The following is a 21,014-nucleotide window of genomic DNA, read 5'->3' on the forward strand; positions in this document are numbered from 1 at the left end:
TCGATATTCAATTTTTCAATTTTGCGTTTTCTCAAATTTTCAACAAAAGAAAGTGAAAAACTGAGAAATCCAAAATTCAAAATTTAAGAAATTCAAGGATTGATAACAGGAAAATTGAAAAATAGAAATATCGAAGAACTGAAAAACCAAGAAATCTAAAAATAAAAAAACAGAAAAATGAAAAATTCAAAAATCAAAAATTCAAAAAGTCGAAAACCGAGAAACCAAAATCGAAAATCCGCAATTTAGGGAATCGAAAAATTGAAACATGGGGACACTGAAGAATCGAAACACTCAAAAATCTAGCAAATGAAAAAAAATATCGAAAAATCGATAAATTCAGAAATTAAAAAAAGGAAAAATCGAGAAATAGAAATATCGAAAAACTGAACAACCAAGAAATCTAAAATCAAAAAACTAAAAAGTTAAAATATCGAAAAATTCAAAAATCTACAATTTAAGGAATCGAAATATAAGGACACTGAAGAATCGAAAAACTGAAAAATCTAGAAATTGAAATATTCCAAAACTAAAATGAAAAACATCGAAAAACCGAGAAATGGTGTTAAAAACTGAAAAATTTATAATTATTAAAGTAAATCGATAAATCGAAAAGCCAAAAATTCAAGAACCGAGAAACTGAATACTCAAAAATCTGAAACATCGAAAAATTGAAAAATGGTAGAAAAATTGGAAAATCAAAAACCTGAAAAATCGAAAAAATTAAAAATCGAAAAATTGAAGAATCCAAATATTGAAAAATCCCAAAACTCAAACATCGAAAAATGGAGAAATCGAAAAGAAATTGAAAAAATCTATTAACCGAAAAATTCAAAAACCACGAAACTGAACAATAAAAAAATCGAAACATCGAAATTTCATTTTATTTTTCAACATTTCATTTTGGAAATTTTTCAGTTTTTTTTTTATTATCTGATATTTTTGATTTTTCCATTTTTCAAATTATCGACTTTCAATTTTTCGATTTTTAATTTTTGGGTTACTGATTTTTTTCAAAATATTTCAGTTTGGGGATTTTTCAATTTATCGTTTGTTCAATCTTCTGATCTTTTAATTTTTCGATTTTTTAAATTTTAAACTTTTCATTTTTTTGATGTTTCTATTTCTCGATCTTCCTATTTTTGACTTACGATTTTACATTTTTTGGTTCGTCTGAAGTTCAATTTGAAATGTTTCAATTTCGAATTTTTCGATTTGGGATGTTTTGATTTCTCAATTTTTCAATTTTTTGACTTCTCAACTTCTCGATATTTTGGTGTTTCGATTTCTCGATATTCAATTTTTCAATTTCGATTTCTCGATTTTCCAATTATTCGTTTTCTCAAATTTTCAACATTCCAGTTTTGGGATTTTTCAGTTTCTCGACTGACCAGTTTTTCCATTCTTCAATATTTCGATGTTCCATGTTTTCATTTTTTAAATTTTAGATTTTTCGATTTCTTGATTTCTAGGTTTTTTTTTTGGTTTTCTTAGCTTTTGAATTTTTCAAATTTTACAACTTTTCCATTTTCCGAATTCCCGATTTTAATTTTTTTAATGTGTTTTAGTGTTTCGATTTTTCGACATCTCGGTTTACATATTCTCGATTTTCCCGAGTTTTCGATTTTTCAATTTTTCAAAATTTCAATTTTGGGAATTTTTCAGTGTTTTTTTTGGTTTTTCGACGTTTGGATTTTAGATTTTTAAAATTTTTGATTTTTTGATTACTGAATTTTTCGATTTTCATTTGGGGCTTTACTTCAGTTTGTCGATTCTTCAAAATTTCGATTTTTCTAATTTTCGCTTTCTCGATTTTTTGACTTTCCGATTTTTCGACTTTTGAGTTCAGTTTTTTAGACTTTTAAAATTTTAGATATTTCGATTTTTAGAAGCTTCCGATATTTCTATTTTTAATTTCCTAGTTTAAAATTTTTTTTCATGAATTTCATTGTTTCGATTTTTCGCTTTCTTTTTGATTTCTCGATTTTTCAAGTTTTCGATTTCTTAATTTTTCAAGTTTCAATTTTGGAAAATTTTCAGTTATGTACTGGAATTTTCAATTTTTCGATATTTTCATTTTTCGATTTTTTAATTGTTTGACTTTTTATTTATTTTTTTTTTTAATTTTTTTGATTGTTTGATTTTTGCGATTTTTGATTTTTTGATTTTTCGACTTTTGGGTTTTTCAAGTTTTCGATTTTCCGATTTCTCGATTTTTCAATTTTTCGATTTCTCAAGCTTCCGATGTTTCACTTTTAGGATTTCTCAATATTTCGATTTTTCAAAATGTCTCGATTTTGAGTTCAGTCAGTTTTTGAGATTTTTCGATATCTTGATTTCTAGTTTTTTAGCTTTTGAATTTTTCAAATTTTACAATTTCGAATTTTCCATTTTCCGAATTCCCGATTTTATATTTTTTAATATGTATTTTAATTTTTCGATTTTTCGACATCTCGATTTTCCGATTTTTCAATTTTTCAACATTTCAATTTTGGAAGTTTTTCAGTTTTTTTCTTTGATTTTTCATCGTTCGGATTTCGGTTTTCCAGTATTACAATTAATCGATCTTTTAATTTTAGACTTTTCGATTTCTCGATATTTCAATTTTGCGATTTCTCAAGCTTCCGATGTTTCAGTTTTTGGGATTTTTCAATATTTCGATTTTTAGAAATTTCTCGATTTTTAGGTTAGGTTTTTAGATTTTTCGATTTTTTGATGTCATGATTTCTCGATTTCTATTTTTAATTTCCTAGTTCCAAATTTTTTTAGATGGATTTCAATGTTTCGATTTCTTTTTAATTTCTCGATTTTTCAAGTTTTCGATTTCTCAATTTATTCAACATTTCAATTTTGGGAATTTTTCAATTACTCCTATGTATTGGAATTTTCAATTTTTCGCTTTTTCAAGCTTCCGATGTTTCAGTGTTGGGATTTTTGAATATTTTGATTTTTCAAAATGACTTGATTTTCAGTTTAATTAGTTTTTTAGATTTGTCGATTTTTTGGTATCTTGATGTTTCAATTTTTTGATTCTTTAATTTTTCGATATTTTATTTCTCGGGATTACAAATCTGTGCACATTTTTGTTTAAACCCCTCAAATAATTCAGAAATAAATTTTTCTTCTGACGCCTCCACCATTTTTACACAAAATTAAAAAATCGTTCAATTATCCCCAAAAATGCATCCAGTTGAACCAAAATTTCCTCGGAATTACGAATTTGTGTTCACTTTTGTTCAAACCCCACAAATAAGTCAAAAATTAATTTTTCTTCCGGCGCCTTCACCATTTTCATACAAAATTTAAAAACCGCTCAATTATTCCCGAAAAGGCATCTGTCTGAACCGAAATTTCCTCAAGATTACAAATCCATGCTTATTTTTGTTGCAAGTCGTCAAATAACAAAGAAATAAATTTTATTCCGGCGCCTCCACCATTTTAATTTTCGAAACGTTACCAACCTAATCCCCCCAAACACTAAATCCCCTACTCCCATTCAAATGTTTTGTTTGACACTTCCAAATTCCACAATCTCCGAATTGTTTTTTTTTTAAGCGCCCACAATGACTACGAGTTCCAAAAACGAGACAGTCCTGTACTCCGTAAGTTTCCACCGTCACCAGAACCATTTTCACCCCCCCGTTTCAGCAACTCCAACCATGGAGCTCCGTAGTCGCAGACCCGTGCATGGAACAACTCGCCGGGCCCCCGATCCCCGTGCGCATCGGCCAGTACTACCAAACCCCCAGACCCCACCCATGGCGACCCACGCTGGGTTACGAAAACGTAGAAGTGACCCCATTGTACGATTTTACCTTCCACACTATCGCGTTTTGTAACGAGATGATTTTCAGACCCAGCCAACCCGTCACGAACTCCATCATAGACCCGTGCTACACCCCCTACGGCATGGCCACCGAGCCCCTCAAGTTCCCCAATTTGGTAACAGGGTTTGAGCGGAACCCAGCGCATGCAGCTAGGGCGGCTTTGTACACGAGATACACCCCAGTTGAGTGGACAAACAACAATCTGCGGAATTACAACGAGTCGGATACGAATAGGAACTACTCGGAGCGGCTCAGAGGCGAATTTATTAGAGTCATGAGGTTAGTTTTTAATTATCAATTGTGAACAAGTTGACGAAATAAATTTTAGAGAAACCGACGAAAAGACTTCGCAAGGACAGCGCGAAGTGGGGCGCAGGCTTGGTGAAAGACTCACCGACTTGACGTTTTGGCGAAACGAAGCGCGAACTGAGCTAGAGCGGCTCCTGAGTCACATAGATTCGTTGCAAGAGGCCCGAAGAAATCTCGAGAAGGCAGTGGCTGATATAGAGGGCCCCCTGCACATAGCGCAGGAGTGTCTCTACCAGCGCGAAAACCGACAAGGGATTGACCTAGTGCACGACCACCCTGAGCAATGTCTCCTCAAAGAAGTGGAAACTTACCGCAACGCTCAAGAGAAACTTAAGTGTCTATTTGGAAAATTGAAAGACCAGTTTAGAAACATCAGAGCTGCGCAGCACGAGTTGGAAACTGACGTGAGGAGCAAGGAGGGGGCTCTCGGTATCGATAACATGTGCCACCAACTCAACAACTTTTCCAAAGGGATTAATTACTATGGAGGGATTGAAAAATATGACCCTACGTATGATCATTGTTTAAGTATATTATAGTTGGACAACCTATACGGACAATCACTTTCCCATGCAGAAAAGAATGAATATATATTTTACATCTCACTCGCTTCACTATGAAGTGGCGGTACCTTACGAAAGGGGGTAAAAATAGTCCGTAAGCACGTGATGTCGACAAGGTAGTAAACGGACGCATTAATCAGTAAGTTGTACGGGGAGCAGTCACAAAATAAACAAATTCGTCCACTTTAAAGGTATACGAAATTAAACGACCACTACTTTAATTAATAAGTAACAAGTCATCTAATTTGCCTCCAGAATAACTATGGATTATCATCAAACTATGAACACCAAATTAATTCAATATGAACATCTTCTTACGTATTTTTTTTATTAACAGTAGTCAAATCATTAAATACATATTATTTTTGAAACTAAAATGCATTTTATCCTAAGATTGTATCACAAAATATTCATCACCATTTAAATATATACGATTTAGACATCAAGAAATAAATTTAAAATTGCAAAAATTATATCTAGCAGACTTAAAACAGCCTTAAATGTGTCTTGTATGTAAGTGCTTATCAGTATGTAGGCATTTTAACGCACAGCAATAATCGTTCTTGATGAGTATTGACTGTTGACTAGTGTAACACAGTAAATCCTCGAAATCGAAAATTTAAAACACTGAAAAATTCAGTCATGGGAAAATTGTAAAATCGAGAAATCGAAACATAAAAAAATCAAAAAAATGAAAATTGGAAAATCTAAAATTTAAAAATCGAGAAATTGAACAATCGGTTAATTCAAAAATCGAAACATCGAAAAATTGGAAAATCGAAAAATAAAAAAAATTGGATAATCGAAAACTTAAAAAATTGGTCTAAAGAGTTTAGACAGTACTTCCCTCGCTGTCGGAAACTTGACGACTGCATGCCTATTGTGTTTTTTTTCTCATTACATTTTTGTAGTGGGAATTTAAAAAAAAATTGCGATGACGTCATCAACATTTTTGCAAGGACACGTATATCAGTTGGGATAGATGTAGTGTAATACTAAGAATAAAATTATTATATTCTCAAATTTTCGGGAAAATGAATTGGGTCGTTTGAATATTGATTTGTAATAATCAATAAAATAACGAAACAATTTACTCACGTATACCTACGTATCAGAGGCAACTGAAAATCGTGTATGTATAAACATTCTTAATTTAAGATGACAGGCGTAACAGCATACGTGAGAGCCAAACAGAGAAACTGTAAACAAAACGACCGTCGGTTTTATTGCTTCGACTTCCGCTTATTATATAAAACATTGGGTTTTATTTTAATTCTTGACGGTGAAATTCACAATTGGTTGATTATAAACATGTCTATTTCACATTCGCGGAATCAAGTGAACGCATAAAACAAATGCAGGTCTGTAATGTTAAAGTCGATGTAAATAAGCGTGCTACCCTTATGTTTCAACCGAGTTTTTCCTTTAACAAATTTTGTGTCTACCAAATTGGGTTGGTTGGGGTGTAATACTAATAATAAGTGTTGCCTTTAATTTAATCAATAAAATAAATTGACTTCATTAATTTTTTTGAACCACCTCTTAAGAAAATCTAAAAAATATGAATGGAATGATAAATCACAAGTACAAACTCATCATATTTTTTGCATTTTAGATAGGATTTATTCAGCAAAATTTAAGGGTGACGTCATCAATTTTTTTAGGAGGGATGAACAAATACATTTTGAACAAAAGTTTACCATGCTTATAATAACTTTAAAATATTCCCAAGATTTCAAAGCATTCGGTTTTGTAATTCCTGATTAAATCGATAAAATAAATTCACGCCTTCATTAATTTTTTTGAGTCACCCTGCATATGCAAATCCAAAAATATGAATGGAATGATAAATCACAAGTACAGACTCATCATATTTTGTACATTTTAGATACGATTTATTCGGCAAACTTTTGAGCTGCCGTCATCAGTTTTTTGTAGAAGATAACCAAATATATTTTGACTAAAAATTTATTATGCTCTTTATAACCTTAAAACATCTGCAAGATTTCAAAGCATTCGGTTTTGTAGTTCCTGATTAAATCAATAAAATAAATTTACGCATTCATTAATTTTTTTGAGTCACCCTGTATATGAAAATCGAAAAAATTTGAATGGAATGATAAATCACAAGAAGAGACTCACCATATTTTGTACATTTTGGATAGGATTTATTCCACAAACTTTTGAGCTGACGTCATCAAGTTTTTGGAGGGGATAAGCAAATATTTTTTGACTAAAGATTTATGATGCTCTTTATAGCCTTAAAACATCTGCAACATTTCAAAGCATTCTGGTTAGCAGATTAAAAATTAAATTTCAAAATGTTGTTTTATAATTTTGATTTTTTTTCCAAAAATCTGGACGTTTCGGGTGAAAAGTCGATTCAGAGTTGTAAACTACATGTGTAGGACTATGTTATTTTATACAATTGAAACCCCATTTACTATGTACAATTTTGAAGTGACGTCATCGCATTAGTGGTGGGGATGATTAGACAAATTTTGGTTAGCGTTTTACCATCTACATGATATTCTTAATATAAATACAAAATTTCACAACAATCGGTCGAGTACTTTCGGAGATTATCTGTCTAATAAAAATCCGGGACAACAGACGGACAGACGGACGGACAGACAGACGGAAATGGGAGACCTATTTCTTCGTCTTCTAGGGGTCATGAAAGATCGAGAAAACGTAAAAGTAGAGAGTCGGCCGACGGACTCGATTACAATACTTCCTTTGCTTACGCTCGGGAAGTAAAAATCGAAAAATTGAAAAATCAAAAACCTGAATAATCGAAAAATTGAAGAACCGAAGAACTGAAAAATCGAAACTTATGGAAGTGGAGAAATGGGAATATAAAAAAATAGATTAATTGAGAAATCCGAAAACTAAAAATTCAGAAACGTCAAAATTTGAAAAATAAAAAAATATTGAAGAACTAAAAAATCGAAAAATCTAAAATTTAAAACATTGAAAAGTTAAAATATCCTAAAACTGAAAAATGGAGAAATCCAAACGTCAAAAAATCAAAAAAAAAAATCTAAAATTTAGTAATCGAAAAACTGAAAAATCAACGAATCGAGAAGTCGAGAATTTAAAAAACTGGACAATTGAAAAATCGGATAAATCAAAAATCGAAACATCGAAAAATCGAGAAACCGAAAAGCAAAAAATCTAAAAACCAACAAATCGAAAAATCGAAACATTGTAAAATTCAAAAATTGAGACATCGAGAAATCGAAAAATCAAAAGACAAAAAAAAAATCGAGGAGTCGAAAAATCAAAAAATTGAGAAACCGAAGTACGCCAAAATAGAAAAATCGAAAACTTAAATATGGAAAAATTGATAAAGCGAGAGATTGAATAATCAAAACATCGAAACATCCGAATCTCAATGAATTGAGATCTCAAAAAATTTAAACATTCGTAAATTTAAAAAATTAAAATATAGAACTGGAAACTCGAGAAACTGAAAAATCTAGAAATTTAAAAATTAAAATATGAAAAAGTTGAAAAATTGAGAAATTGAAATAAAAAACAAAAAACCGAAAATCCAAAAATTAAAAATAGAAAAATCTAGAAGTCGAAAAATGAAAGGATCGAAGTATTGAAAAATATCAAAACTGAAAGAAATCTCCAAAAATTGAGAAATCGACAAACCAATAAAGCGAAGTCGAAAACTCGAAGAATTGAAGAACTGAAAAATCGAAACTTTGAAAAGTGGTTAATTGAGAAATCAGAAAACTGAAAATTTAACGCAAAAATTTGAAAAATTCAAAAATTTAAATACTGAAGAACTGAAAAGTCAAAAAATCGAGAAATCGAAAAAACTAAAATTTAAAACAATGAATAATTAAAATATCGCAAAATTGAAGAATCGAGAGATCCAATTCAATTTAAAAAATTGAAAAATCGGGGCATTGAAAAATTGGAAAATCCAGAAATTGAAAAGCTCAAAAGAAAAAAATCGAAAAACCGAGAAATCCAAAAATTCAAAAACTGAGACTTCGAGAAATCGAAAAATCGGAGGATCGAGAAATTGAGGAGTCGGAAGCCGAAAAGGAAAGTTAAAAATTGAAAAATTGAGAAATTGAACAATCAAAACAACGAAACATCTGCATTCGATAAATTGAGAAATTAAAAAATTGAATAATCGAAAAATTTTAAAAAAGAAAAACTGGAAAATCAAAAATTAAAATTGAAAAAATCGAAAAATTGAAAAATTGAAATATAGAAGAACTGAAAACTCGAGATATCGAAAAACCTAGAATTTTAAAAAATGAAATATTAAAACATCGAAAAGTTTAAAAATTGAGAAATCGAAGCATTAAACAGTCCCAGAATTGAAAAATCTAAAGTTTACAATAAATTGAAAATCCAAAAAGGAAAAAAGCGAGAAATCAAAAAAAATCCATCAATTCAAAAATCGAAAAGTCGAAAAATTGAAATATTGAAACATCTCATAACTGAAAGAAATATTCAAAAAATTGAGAAATTAAAAAATTGGAAAATTGAGAAATCGAAAATCTAAAAAAGCAAAATTGAAAAATCGTAATCTTAAAAAATCGAAAAATTGAAGAATTGAAGATGTGAAAAATCGAAACTTTAGGAAATCCAGAAATGGACAAATAAAAAAAATACTTTAGAAATCGGCAAACTGAAAATTTAGAAACGTGAAAATTTGAAAAATTGAAAAATCGAAATATTTAAAAACCGTAAAATTGAAGAGGACAAAAATTGAGAAATCGTATCATTGAAACATCGTAAGATTGAGAAATCTAAAAATAAAAAAATCGAGAAATAGAAAATTTAAGGAATGGAGGAATCAGAAAAGCCCAAAATTGAAATATTGAAAAATTGAGACATTTAAAGTTGAAAAATCGAGAAATTGACAAGCCGAAAAATCCCAATAGCGTATTTAGGTATAAATCACAAGATCAGGACTATTCTACTTTCTAAAATTTAAATAACATTATAAATTGGAAAATGTTGATTTTTTTTTCGAAAAATCTTGACGTCTAAGGTGAAAACTCGACACGGATGCATAAACCGTAAACGGGGCGAATTTACAATTTTACTATTGTAAAATTTGGAGATTGCGTCATTTCATTGTTCGTGACAAATTTTGGAGAGTGTAATTTGATAATACAATTTGAAATGTAAATTTTGTCATTCGGGAACATTATGTATTAAATCGTTAAGGTGTTCAAGAACTTTGTTCACTTATTCGTTGTAAAGTCCAGTGGTCGAAATGGGTTAGTTCTTCGTAGTGGATGTGTATCACATCAACCCTAACGAATATCGGTTTATAGATAAATCGCTTAAAGCCGATATTGGCCTGAGTGTGCTTTGGTCTGTAGATCAAACAAGTTCTCAGGCGACGAAAAATTGCATGTGGAGGGAGACTTCGGATTACAAATCGTGCCAAGAAAGACATATTTGGGAGAGATGGATTTTCAGGTGCTTGACTAACGGTAATTTTAAATTGTTTGCTGTCGTTCGCGAAGTGAAGAACACAATTTCATTAAAATGATAATTATAAAATTATCATAATCACTATTGGTATTAATTAACACAAAATGGCGCGCAAGTTCTCAGTTGATTTCGTTAATAAATTCATAGAAACCTATATGGGATTTTTTCATGCCTTAGAAAATTAAAAAGTAAAAAATACAATAACAAAAATTTTAAAATGCGGTTTACGAAAAATTAGTTGACCTGTGCAAAGAAGAAAATTTTGGAAACGCTGACAAATAAGACATCTTAAAAAAAATAAATAACACTTGAAGAAGTGCTTTCGGCGTAATATTTTTGATGATTATTTTTATACTAAAATTCTGAAGTTTATAAACTGCACATTTTATTTATTTATTTATTTATTTATTTTATCTTGTTTTCGAACTATAATAAACATTTCAAACAATGTCTGTAACTTATTTTAATGTAAATTATATTCATGTGGTTAACAAAATCAGGTGTAATATTAGTGTGATTTTGACCTTATTCTAGATTTTATTACAGCAGAACGGCGTATCCTTTTTAAATTTTAGAAGTTACGGAAACTAGTTCAAGAAACAATTAGTTATCTCGTATTTTTGGAACAAAATCTACCAAAATGTCCGATAACAGCAATTGTTTTTCATAGAAACAAACAGTCTTCAAACCAGCCTTTAACAACTCGATATTACAAACATGCCTCTAAGTTCTTTATGCGTTTTTTTCTCTCTTGTAATTATTTGTAATGTTAACGCCGAAAGTTTATGTCATTCTGTTATTTACTTTGAACATATATTTTCATTTTGTGTTAATATTTTTGTAACACCACGAATCTAAATTTTACTTAAAATCTTGTTTTACTTTAATCTTGTAAAACTAAACAATTATACCAGTTTAAAAACCCTTGGAAAGTTTCTGTCAGTCTTCAGATATAGTCAAATAAAAATATGCGTCAAATTCATTTAAATTCAATTCTTTCTTATCACGTTACAACGCGTTGCTTCATATTTTGTACATATATGTTTATACACATTACTGTTTACGGAACAATGTTAATTATGGATTTATGGATAACTCCTCGTATAAGAGCAGAGTGAAGGGTGTTTGCCTTTGCTAATGTTTGATGGCGCCATCTGATTTAGAGTAAAATAAACCTAATACGTTGGCTCACTGTAGTGAAAATGCGCGTTGACGAAAAATTTGTCCCACGCCCCCTGGATTCCTTGTCCTAAAGCTCACTATTTAGGCGAAGTAAAATTTGTATTAGGTTGTTCAACTATAATATACTTAAACAATGGTATGATTTAAGTTTTAGTGTCTTGTGGTCACAATTTATGCGATTTTTGATTATAGGGTGTCCACGCAGGCCAGCTGGGCCGAAAATAGTAACAGGATTGTGCAAAGGTCACAGTCTGAAAGGGGCAAATGCGGTCAACTTGTCGCCGACACCGAGAATTTAATAAATGTGGTGGCTATTGAAGTGTGGGATGCTTGGAGTAATACTAACAATGCTCTAGCTCGAAGGGCGGCTGAAACCCTTGAAGCTAAGAGCAAGCTCCAGATGCACCTGCACCAAATCCAACAAGAGATTTTTGATATTGAGAAAAATATAGAGCTGCTGAAGAAGGCGATCATGGATAAGAGTAACCCCATGAAGGTGGCTCATACGAGGTTGGAGGCCCGCACGCATCGAAAGAACGTCGAACTGTGTAGAGACATAGCGCAAGACAGGTGACCCCCATCACTATTAACCAAAATCTTTAAAATCTTCACACCATTCTTTCAGACTTGTAAAAGAAGTTGTAGATATCCAAGACAGTATTGAATATCTACACAGAAAGTTGCAAGAGGCGGAAGCTCAACACCAACAACTTCTAAAAACACGGTCTAACTTCGAGACTGACTTACACAACAAAGTCAATTCATTGTTCATTGACAGAGAGAAATGTATGGGTATGAGACGCTCATTCCCCATCACAGCCACAATCAAATACTAAAAACCATTTAAATAAAACATGCGCTAATAAAACAATTTATTTATCACCTACTTCACTTCACAAATGATGGCACTGGCAACTTCAACCCTTCTTTTGCTTCAAAAAACGTATAAGACAACGTGATTTCATCAATAAATTCCATCAAAGGGTCATCCACATATTCCGGATCTATGTAAAAGAACACCGGCATATCCACCTACAAAATCACCGTCACGACTGATTACTAACATAACCTTTGTACCTCTTCATGGGGGTCCAGTTGTTGCTCCTCGAAACAAAAACACTGAATTTTATTAAAATACTGTCCGGCTTCAAAAGGCACTACGTTGTACGTACTAATCCCAATCACAGGTTTATCAGTGGGGTTCTTCGCCGTGTAAAACGCGAGAGCTGTCTCTCCAGGGCGCACCGTAATTTCGCTTTGTTGCGGGCGGAAGTTCCACCGCATACTAGCGGCGGTGTCGGCGTTAAATTTGATTTTGATGGGGCGGTGTTTCACTGCCGACATTGTCTCGACTTTGGCGGCGTCGTGGCCGGTTTGGGTGGTGCCCCCATAGCTGTAGGCTTGGCAAAAAAGACGGTATAGAGGGACTGCAGCGTAGCTAAGCCCCGCGGTGACCACTCCCGCTGCCGTCGCATAGTACAACGTCGATTTAATGCGGGTTTTTTGGGTATTGTTTGTGTTTTTTTGGAGATGGGGGCTGCCGTGAAAAACGCGAGTCTTTGCCGAAAATTGGTTGTTACAAGTCACTCGGAGTAAGTTTACCACGAATCGGTGTATTTTAAGCGGAGACATGGTGTTTTTTAGTCAGAAAGGTGGTTTTAAGACATGATTTACACATAACCTCACTTTTATTTATAGTAGCTGGTGAAATTTACACAGATTTGGAAGAATGTACGAGCGCTCAACACTAATGAGATTTCACGGTTATTAAAAATTTATTTAAATTGTTTAAATAATTCACACTTAGAATTAAATTGTTTTATAACCTCAACATTTTGGTTCTTTCTGGTGACTTCACTATTACCATAGATTATTATAGATGCGACATACAGGTTGATTTTGCAAAACCACCCTTATTGACATTGGAGTCCTCAAGCGCCAAATTTAAATAGTCGATGCCAATAAAAAAACTTGATTCACTACAAGTCGTCGCCTGAGAACTTGTTTGATTTACAGACCAGAGCGCGCTCAGGCCAATGTCGACTCTAAGCGTTCAGAAGCGATTTGGTTGGTTTAGATTAGAAGTGAATATTTTTGGGACATATTTAAATAGGTGATTTTACATATTTTGTTTAACTAAGAATTAATTCTTTATTTGTGTTTTATACTAACAAAACGTCTTAAACTAAGAATATTGTTGAAATCATAATAACCCAATGGATTTTTTTCTGGAAAACGTTTTAGAAACACTGTGTTCTATTTTGTATGATTTTTTTTTTTTATGTTTTTAGTGACAATTTTTGTGGTTGTTTTCGATACACTGTATGATATTAACAGTGAGAAAAAAAATGAAAAATTAAAATAATCGAAAATTCGAAAAATCGAGAAATCTAATAATCGAAAAATCGTAAAACCGAAACATTGAAAAATCGAAACGTCGAAAAAGTAAGAAATCGAAAAATCAAAAGATCAAGAAATCGTGGAGTGGAAAAGTCGAACAATTGAGAAACCGAAATAGGTCAAAATCGAAAAATCGAAAAGTTAAAAAAATGGAACAATTTGTAAATTGAGAAATTGACAATCAAAATATCGAAAAATCCAAATCTCGATAAATCAAAAAACTTAAAAATTCGAAAAATTGAGAAATTGAGAGATTGAAAGATCCAAGCAACGAGAAATCGAAAAGTGATGAAGTCGAAAAATCGAAAAATAGAGAAATCGACAAACAAAAAGTTAAAAGTTTCAACTTATAGGCCAAAATAAAAAATGGAAAAATTGATAAATCGAAAACCTGAACAATCAAATCTGGATAAATCGGGAATGAAAAATTAACAAATCGAAAAATTGAAAAACAGAACATCTAAAAGCAGGAAGTCGAAAAATAGAAAGATTAAGAAATATTGAAAAATTAAAATATCAAAAGATTGAAAAATGTAAAATTTAAAAATCCAAAAATTGAAAAATCGAAAAAGTAAAAAGGTAGACACATCGAAAAACCCAGAAGTCAAAAATAGAAAAGTCGAAGAATTGAAATATTGAAAAATCCTAAAACTGAAAAATTGAAAAATCAAAAAAGTGAAGTCGAAAAATAGAAACCTTAAGAAATCGAAAAATTGAAAAATCAAAAAATTAAAGAATTGAAGAACAGAAAATCTAAAACCGGGAAGTCGAAAAATCAGAAGGTTAAAAAATCGAAACATTTGAAAAATTCGAAAACTTGAAAAATTTAAATATCGAAGAACTGAAATGAAAAATCGAGAAATCAAAAAATCAAAAATTTTATAAATTAAAAAATCTAAAATTAAAAAATCGAAAAATGGAAAAATCGAAAAACTAAAAAATCGACACAGAAAAATCCAAGAGTCAAAAATCGAAAAGTCGAAGAATCGAAATATTGAAAAATCCCTAAACTGACATCGAAAAACTGAAAAATGAAAGAAAAACTAAAAATGGGAATCTAAATTGGGAAATCAAAACATTGAAAAATCGAAAAATTTAAAATGACAATTGAAAAACAGGAAATCTAAAACCGGGAAGTCGAAAAATCAAAAGATTAAGAAATTGAAACATTTGAAAAATTTGAAAACTTGAAAAATTGAAATATGGAAGAACTGTAATGAAAAATCGAGAAATCGAAAAATCAAAAATTTTAAAAATTAAAAAATCTAAAATTAAAAAATCGAAAAAGTAAAAAAATCGACACATCGAAAAATCCAGGAGTCAAAAATCGAAAATCGAAGAATCGAAATATTGAAAAATCCCAAAACTGAAATATCGAAAAACTGAAAAATGGAAACCTGAAAAATCCGAACTCTGAAATATCCAAAAACTGAGAACCTAAAAAGTCGAAAAATTGAGCAATAGAAAAATCCAAAAAGTGAAGTCGAAAAATTGAAACCTTAAAAAAATAAAAAAATCAAAAATCAAAAACTGAAAAATCGAAAAATTAAAGAATTGAAGAACAGGAATATCGAAACCCTCGAAATTTAAGAAATGGGAAAATCAAAACATCGATTAATTGAAAAATCAAAAAATTGACAGTTTATAAATATCAAATATGAAAAACTGAAAAATCGAAAATTTGAAAAAACGACAATTGAAAAACAGAAAATCTAAAACCGGGAAGTCGAAAAATCGAAAGATTAAGCAATCGAAAAATTGAAAAATCGAAAAAGTAAAAAAATCGACACATCGAAAACGCCAGAAGCCAAAAATCGAAAAGTTGAAGAATCAAAATATTGAAAAATCCCAAAACTGAAATATCGAAAAACTGAAAAATGAAAGAAAAACTGAAAAATGAAAGAAAAACTGAAAAATGGAAAACCTGAAAAATCCGAAAACTGAAATGTCCAAAAACTGAGAACCTAAAAAGTCGAAAAATTGAGCAATAGAAAAATCCAAAAAGTGAAGTCTAAAAATTGAAACCTTAAAAAATAAAAAAATCAAAAATCAAAAACCTGAAGAATCGAAAAATTAAAGAATTGAACAGGAATATCGAAACCCTCGAAATTCAAGAAATGGGAAAATCAAAACATCGATTAATTGAAAAATCAAAAAATTGACAGTTTATAAATATCAAATATGAAAAATTGAAAAATCGAAAATTTGAAAAAACGACAATTGAAAAACAGAAAATCTAAATCCGGGAAGTCGAAAAATCGAAAGATTAAGAAATCGAAACATTTGAAAAATTGAAATATGGAAGAGCTGAATGAAAAATCGAGAAATCGAAAAATCTAAAAATTTAAATATTGAAAAATTAAAATACCAAAAAATTGAGAAATCTAATATTTAAAAATCGAAAAAGTAAAAACTCGACACATCGAAAAATCCAGAAGTCAAAAATGGAAACAGAAATATTGAAAAATCCCAAAACTGAAATGTCCAAAAACTGAGAAATTACAAAATTGAAAAATTGAGAAATTGAAAAATCAAAATAGTGAAGTTGAAAAATCGAAACCTGAAAAAATAGAAAACTTGAAAAACTTGAAATACCAAAAAATCGACAAATAAAGAGTTTATAAAAGTCAAAATTTGAAAAATCGAAATATTTAAAAATCGTAAAACTGAAGAGAAAAACTGAAAACCGAAAAATCCAAAAATTGAGAAATTGTAAAATCCAAAAATTGGAAAATAAATAGGAGGAAACTGAAAAGTCCCCAAACTAAAATTTCCAAAAACTGAGAATTCGAAAGTTGAAACAGCAAGAAATTATGGTCGAAACCGGTTAGGATGTGTATCAAATCAGGAATCATGGTTTTCGAACGCTTAGAGTCGACATTGGCCTGAGTGCGCTCTGGTCTGTAGATCAAATAAGTTCTCAGACGACAAACTGTAATTCGTGTGACCTGAATTAAAGTGAAGGAAACAATAAGCAGCTTGTAATATTCTGGTAAATCTAGTGTCAATTTGTCGAGAGTAAAACGCGTCGTTAAAAATATTATGACATTTTTTTCTTTAGTTAATTTTATTCCTAGTTAGAAACAAACACTGTTGCCAACATAAGTCGAGGAGTCCTCAACCGCCATTTAATTTAAACTATGACGCTTCTCTATGTTCTCTATATCAAGGTTCTCTGTTATTACACTAAAAGTTGGTACTATTTTATAACCAAATTGGGCAGTCGAGTTTAAAAACCTAAAATTATCGAAACTAGATAAAAATTAAGACTGCAGAAGTTATTATTATTTGGTAATGGAGTCATTTTTCGTGTCACTGTTGTAATAACTTATAATTTTTAGCAATGAGTTTGAGGTTATGTCACCCCCATTCAGTAACCTTTATCGCTCGAAGACTTTTCTCTGCTAAGTTCCCGGGTCACAAAATCGTCCTCACCGACGACGAAAGCACCTTTGTGGCATGGCACCCTAAACTCGACTACCCGTACGAGTGCACACAACCCTTACCAGAAGTCTCAATCACTGAGACCTCAGTTCTCAAAACCCAACTAACCCCCCAACTCATGGAAGTCTTCAACAAAAAGACTCCCGAGCAAGCCCGACAAGAACTAATGAACATCACCCACACCACCAAACACCGCTGGTTCCCCCGAGCCCGCGACAAGCGCGCCAAAAAGACCCCAATGGACCGCGAATACTTATAATTTGTAAATTTTATTAATTATGGTACAAAATCGTAATAAATTAGTTTGTTAGAGCTACAAGTGCGTTGACAACATTTCCGTGGTATTCTCGTAACGTGCGTTCGGCCAGAGTCCTGGAAATCTCCATCTCTCGAACGATGAGATCGACGTCCTCCTTTTTGATGGAGACTTTGAGCAGCTCTTTCTCGCGCGCCTGTTTCTCGAGGGCTTCTTTGTTGCGGCGGTCGCCGATCGCCGAAATCGCTCCGGCCACGTTTTGGGTCGAAATTTCCTTCTCTTCGGCGTAGTCGGTGACTTTTTCCAAGTCGGCGGCGCCGCTGTCGTACTTCGCTGTTTTTTTCTGGGACTTCTCGGGCAGCTCTTCGCTGCTGCCGTTCACTGTTTCTTCGTCTGCCATGGTGCGGGAATTTAGGCAAAAACAGAGGAAGATTTGAGGTTAAGGCGGCGTGACGTCACGAATTGTGTCAAGGCACAAGGATGGTGGGTTCGGAGGTACCAATCGAGAGGCAAAAGTTACCAAGTCGAACTAAATTCGATTCCAGAATTTTAACTAAATGGCTTCATTTCTGCAGTAAAGTGTTTGTTAACAACAAAACGTAGACGACTTTCGATTAAAGTAAAAAATAGATTTTAAAAACTGGGTTTTGTGCGTGAAAAATAGTACCAACCGTGACGTTGAAGTCCCCAGTTTGGTTTGAAGTTTGTAAAGAAGAAGTTTAAATTGTTACTTTATTAACGTAAGTGATATTTATTTACACTGCATAACACTGAATAATAAAAGAATGTAAGCTACATTATATCTACGTCCACGAAATGTTTAGATGTTGCCAGCGAAGGTGCCCTCCTCCCTTTGGGAGTCCCACTTCTCGATCCATGCGTTGGGGCAAATCGAGTGGAACACCTTCTTGAAGTAGTCGCAAGGTTTGTAGTCGGTTCCTCTGATTTTCTGGCAACGATAGTAGTCCAAGTAGCTCTGGTAGCAATACCGAGTCTGGTTGGTGTTTGGAAAACGGGGATCAAAAGGTGCGGTTTTTAAATCTTCCACTTTGAGAGCCTCGGGCATGGTGTCTGGAAACAAAGAGAACTCGTCGAAATCTTAGGTGAAATTAATGACTTTGAATTTGGATGACTTTAGTGAAATCAATGGCAGCGTGATTGAGCGCGTCATTACCTAAGCGTAGATAAGCGTCCATCTCGACCACGGCGAATTTTTGAACTTAAACTAATAAACTAAAGAATAACAATAAAAAAGTCTATTTAACGAGTAGTCTCGTTTTGGAATCGTCATCACAACACGCTTCTTTGTATCGTTTCACTTCTTTCATGTACAAAGTCCACGCATCTTGCGCGTCTCCCTCCTCCTGGTTCATCGATTTCGTCTTCTGCACCATTCCTGTCTTGAGCACCTTGCCGCCCCTGCGCTTGCCGAAGGCCGGTTGGGGCGCCCTGCTCTCCGCCGCACTCTCCGCCTCCTTCTTCTTCTGCTCCTCCTGCATCTTCTTGAACATCTCCATGAACGAGCCGTCGTTCTTGAACATGTTCTCGTTGGACGCCTCCTCCTCCTCGTCCTCTACGTCCTCCTCGACCTTCGTCTTGTCCTCGACGGGCGGCTCGGGCTTCTGGTGCGAGTGCGAGTGCGAGCGCTTCCTGCTCCTGGACCTCCTGCGGCGCCTGTGCGACCTCGAGCGCGATCTCGTGCGGGAGTGCGACCTGGAATGTCTGCTGCGCTTGTGGCGGCGGCGGCTGCGGCTGCGAGAGCGGCTCCGCGAGGAGCTGTGGCGGCGTCGGCGGTGCCTGTGCCGCCCCCGCGACCTGGAGCGGTGGCGGCGGTGGCGCGAGCGCGAGCGCGACCGCCGCCGGTGCTCCAGCTTGCGCTCGTACTTTATGTACTCGGAGCTCTTTAGGAACGGGTCGATTCGGTCTATGGCCCGCTCGGGGCTGTCCTTTTTGACCGAGCTATTGGACAGGTCCTCGTCCGTGCCTGGGGGCGGTGGATTGCACCAGATTCCCGCCGACGACGGATTCATCTTTGACTATTGCTGTGACCTACAAGAGAACTTGCAGGTATAGTTAATGCAGGATGACGGCATTCATTCAATCTTCAAAACTGTCAGGAGATGGCGGAATTACGTGTACCGGGGGCGGTACGGGGGGCTTTCGGGCCCCAGCGGCGATTAAGTATTAGGTAATCAATGGACAACATGACGTTGTCGAGATGGGGACTGCACGATTTTGCGGCAACGCCGAGGTGGGAAATTATCGCATTCAGTGCCCACGGAACTTAATGACTTACAGCTAACTAATTCCTACGATAGTATACCTGCTTTTTTGGGTTTTTCGAATACTTTTCCAACACGAAAATGGCTTCCACACTCCTCCTTACTGATTTTCCGCAGTGACGCGAGCGACGCGATAGAAACACGGACGCTGGACGAACTACACCGCCTCGATCGATTAAACGAGACACGAAGCCAGTATTTACCGACTCCGGATAGGCAACCAACTATACACCAGCATTTCGAAATTGACGCTCCGTAAACTCCGCAACGATCCGCCTCTTTGTTCGGTAATAAATCACGAAAACAATTCCAAAACAAATTATCCCTTTCATAAATCGAACAAAAAATGTTGCTCCCGTTACAAAGTCGTAATTCATCGTCAACGCTTTACTACCTATTCGCATTCCTCACGTCTTACCTCATTACTCGCTAACTTATTTTAAGAACTCTTACTATGAAACTGTAATAATTTTTATTTAATTAAAGAAGCAATTTTTCAACGGAGAAGTCGCTGCATGAGCGCCGCGTCGAAACATGGCAGTTGCTGTCAGACTAGGTTGTTTTATTTGTCCTCATTAACTACTATAAATAAAGCCGGTTTGAAGAATTTTAGGTAATTTCCGAGGAATGTAATTTTTGTAGGCTTAAGTTTCTTTAGGTCTCTCGATCTTGTGACTTTTAAGACGATAAGTGGCAAAAAAAACAGAAAACTTTCATCTTTATTTAAAAAAAAATCGTGCAAATGTTAGTCGATAGAAGTCAAAAATATGTAAATCAAAAACTCTTAGTCTCATCATGTTGTTAACTTTAGTACAAATTTTACAATAGTATTTACAAAATTTCAATTTTTCATTTTTGATTTTGGTGATAGGCAACCAATGATACTACAGCGTATTATCACTGTAGATACAAAATACAGGCAAGTGTCCCCCACTCCCTGAATTATTATACAGACGACGTACGGTACAAAAAAGTAACGTAAAAGGCCGATTTAAATTTAATCTTGCCGCAAACGCAAACTGTCTTAAAATCTATAAATGCCCCCTTAGTTTCAGGCAATCGACTTCACCACTTCTCACAGCAGTTGATAATGATAAGTCAAATCATTACATTTTAAAAATTCTATCCATCCAGTTTAGTTACTTTTACAGTGTCAGGTTTGCCGGTTTGCGGCACTGTTCAGTGGTGCGTCGGTTTTTGACTTTTCGATTTTGCGAGTGCCCTTGTCGACGAATTTTGGACATTTTTTGTGAAATTGTGCCGCCGTGGAAGT

The 21,014-nt window shown here is 33.7% G+C and overlaps 6 protein-coding genes across 8 annotated transcripts; 2 read left to right on the forward strand and 4 right to left on the reverse strand.

The window, feature by feature from the left end:
* Positions 1-3,397: 3,397 nt before the first annotated feature.
* Positions 3,398-12,230, forward strand: LOC135131455 (tektin-3-like). The gene is made up of 6 exons (XM_064059226.1): positions 3,398-3,602; positions 3,649-3,803; positions 3,855-4,106; positions 4,156-4,647; positions 11,552-11,929; positions 11,985-12,230. Exons 1-6 carry the CDS (start codon positions 3,564-3,566, stop codon positions 12,193-12,195), a joined length of 1,527 nt encoding a protein of 508 aa, XP_063915296.1. The 5' UTR covers positions 3,398-3,563; the 3' UTR covers positions 12,196-12,230.
* On the reverse strand, positions 12,173-13,207 carry LOC135131456 (cytochrome c oxidase assembly protein COX11, mitochondrial). 2 transcript variants are annotated; one of them, XM_064059228.1, is made up of 3 exons: positions 12,437-13,207; positions 12,247-12,391; positions 12,173-12,191 (listed from the first exon to the last, which is right to left on the reverse strand). In XM_064059228.1, the coding sequence occupies exons 1-2, from the start codon at positions 12,989-12,991 to the stop codon at positions 12,248-12,250; spliced, it is 699 nt and encodes a 232-aa protein (XP_063915298.1). In that variant the 5' UTR covers positions 12,992-13,207; the 3' UTR covers positions 12,173-12,191; position 12,247. The 2 variants fall into 2 exon arrangements, with proteins under 2 accessions (XP_063915298.1, XP_063915297.1); XM_064059227.1 differs by lacking the exon at positions 12,173-12,191 and having other exon boundaries at positions 12,215-12,391.
* Positions 13,208-16,956: 3,749 nt separating this feature from the next.
* Positions 16,957-17,522, forward strand: LOC135131345 (large ribosomal subunit protein mL42). The gene is made up of 2 exons (XM_064059021.1): positions 16,957-17,050; positions 17,101-17,522. The coding sequence occupies exon 2, from the start codon at positions 17,103-17,105 to the stop codon at positions 17,460-17,462; it is 360 nt and encodes a 119-aa protein (XP_063915091.1). The 5' UTR covers positions 16,957-17,050; positions 17,101-17,102; the 3' UTR covers positions 17,463-17,522.
* Positions 17,454-17,946, reverse strand: LOC135131346 (huntingtin-interacting protein K). The gene has a single exon (XM_064059022.1). It carries the CDS (start codon positions 17,857-17,859, stop codon positions 17,503-17,505), a length of 357 nt encoding a protein of 118 aa, XP_063915092.1. The 5' UTR covers positions 17,860-17,946; the 3' UTR covers positions 17,454-17,502.
* A 231-nt stretch (positions 17,947-18,177) lies between these two features.
* LOC135131452 (cytochrome c oxidase subunit 6B1) lies at positions 18,178-19,894 on the reverse strand. Of its 2 annotated transcripts, none has more exons than XM_064059222.1 (2): positions 19,783-19,894; positions 18,178-18,530 (listed from the first exon to the last, which is right to left on the reverse strand). In XM_064059222.1, the coding sequence occupies exon 2, from the start codon at positions 18,523-18,525 to the stop codon at positions 18,280-18,282; it is 246 nt and encodes an 81-aa protein (XP_063915292.1). In that variant the 5' UTR covers positions 18,526-18,530; positions 19,783-19,894; the 3' UTR covers positions 18,178-18,279. The 2 variants fall into 2 exon arrangements, with proteins under 2 accessions (XP_063915292.1, XP_063915291.1); XM_064059221.1 differs by lacking the exon at positions 19,783-19,894 and adding an exon at positions 18,634-18,734.
* On the reverse strand, positions 18,716-19,776 carry LOC135131451 (uncharacterized protein). The gene has a single exon (XM_064059219.1). It carries the CDS (start codon positions 19,487-19,489, stop codon positions 18,716-18,718), a length of 774 nt encoding a protein of 257 aa, XP_063915289.1. The 5' UTR covers positions 19,490-19,776.
* Positions 19,895-21,014: the final 1,120 nt, after the last annotated feature.

Source organism: Zophobas morio, unplaced genomic scaffold (genome assembly GCF_036711695.1).
Source record: "Zophobas morio isolate AGI-343-1 ecotype UQ-CSIRO unplaced genomic scaffold, CSIRO_AGI_Zmor_V1 ptg000020l, whole genome shotgun sequence".
Lineage (NCBI taxonomy): Eukaryota > Metazoa > Arthropoda > Insecta > Coleoptera > Tenebrionidae > Zophobas > Zophobas morio.

What these genes read in the sequence shown, in the direction of transcription:
- LOC135131452 (XM_064059221.1), bottom strand. Translation starts at nt 18,655, where the DNA reads ATGGACGCTTATCTACGCTTAG. An exon ending in GGACGCTTATCTACGCTTAG is followed by an intron (nt 18,531 to 18,633) that starts GTAATGACGCGC and finishes CTTTGTTTCCAG; the next exon opens with ACACCATGCCCGAGGCTCTC.
- LOC135131455 (XM_064059226.1), top strand. Translation starts at nt 3,564, where the DNA reads ATGACTACGAGTTCCAAAAACGAGACAGTCCTGTACTCC. An exon ending in ACGAGACAGTCCTGTACTCC is followed by an intron (nt 3,603 to 3,648) that starts GTAAGTTTCCAC and finishes CCCCCGTTTCAG; the next exon opens with CAACTCCAACCATGGAGCTC. An exon ending in ATTGAAAAATATGACCCTAC is followed by an intron (nt 4,648 to 11,551) that starts GTATGATCATTG and finishes TTTTGATTATAG; the next exon opens with GGTGTCCACGCAGGCCAGCT.
- LOC135131346 (XM_064059022.1), bottom strand. Translation starts at nt 17,859, where the DNA reads ATGGCAGACGAAGAAACAGTGAACGGCAGCAGCGAAGAGCTGCCCGAG.
- LOC135131345 (XM_064059021.1), top strand. Translation starts at nt 17,103, where the DNA reads ATGAGTTTGAGGTTATGTCACCCCCATTCAGTAACCTTTATCGCTCGA.
- LOC135131456 (XM_064059228.1), bottom strand. Translation starts at nt 12,991, where the DNA reads ATGTCTCCGCTTAAAATACACCGATTCGTGGTAAACTTACTCCGAGTG. An exon ending in AACTGGACCCCCATGAAGAG is followed by an intron (nt 12,392 to 12,436) that starts GTACAAAGGTTA and finishes GTGATTTTGTAG; the next exon opens with GTGGATATGCCGGTGTTCTT.
- LOC135131451 (XM_064059219.1), bottom strand. Translation starts at nt 19,489, where the DNA reads ATGAATCCGTCGTCGGCGGGAATCTGGTGCAATCCACCGCCCCCAGGC.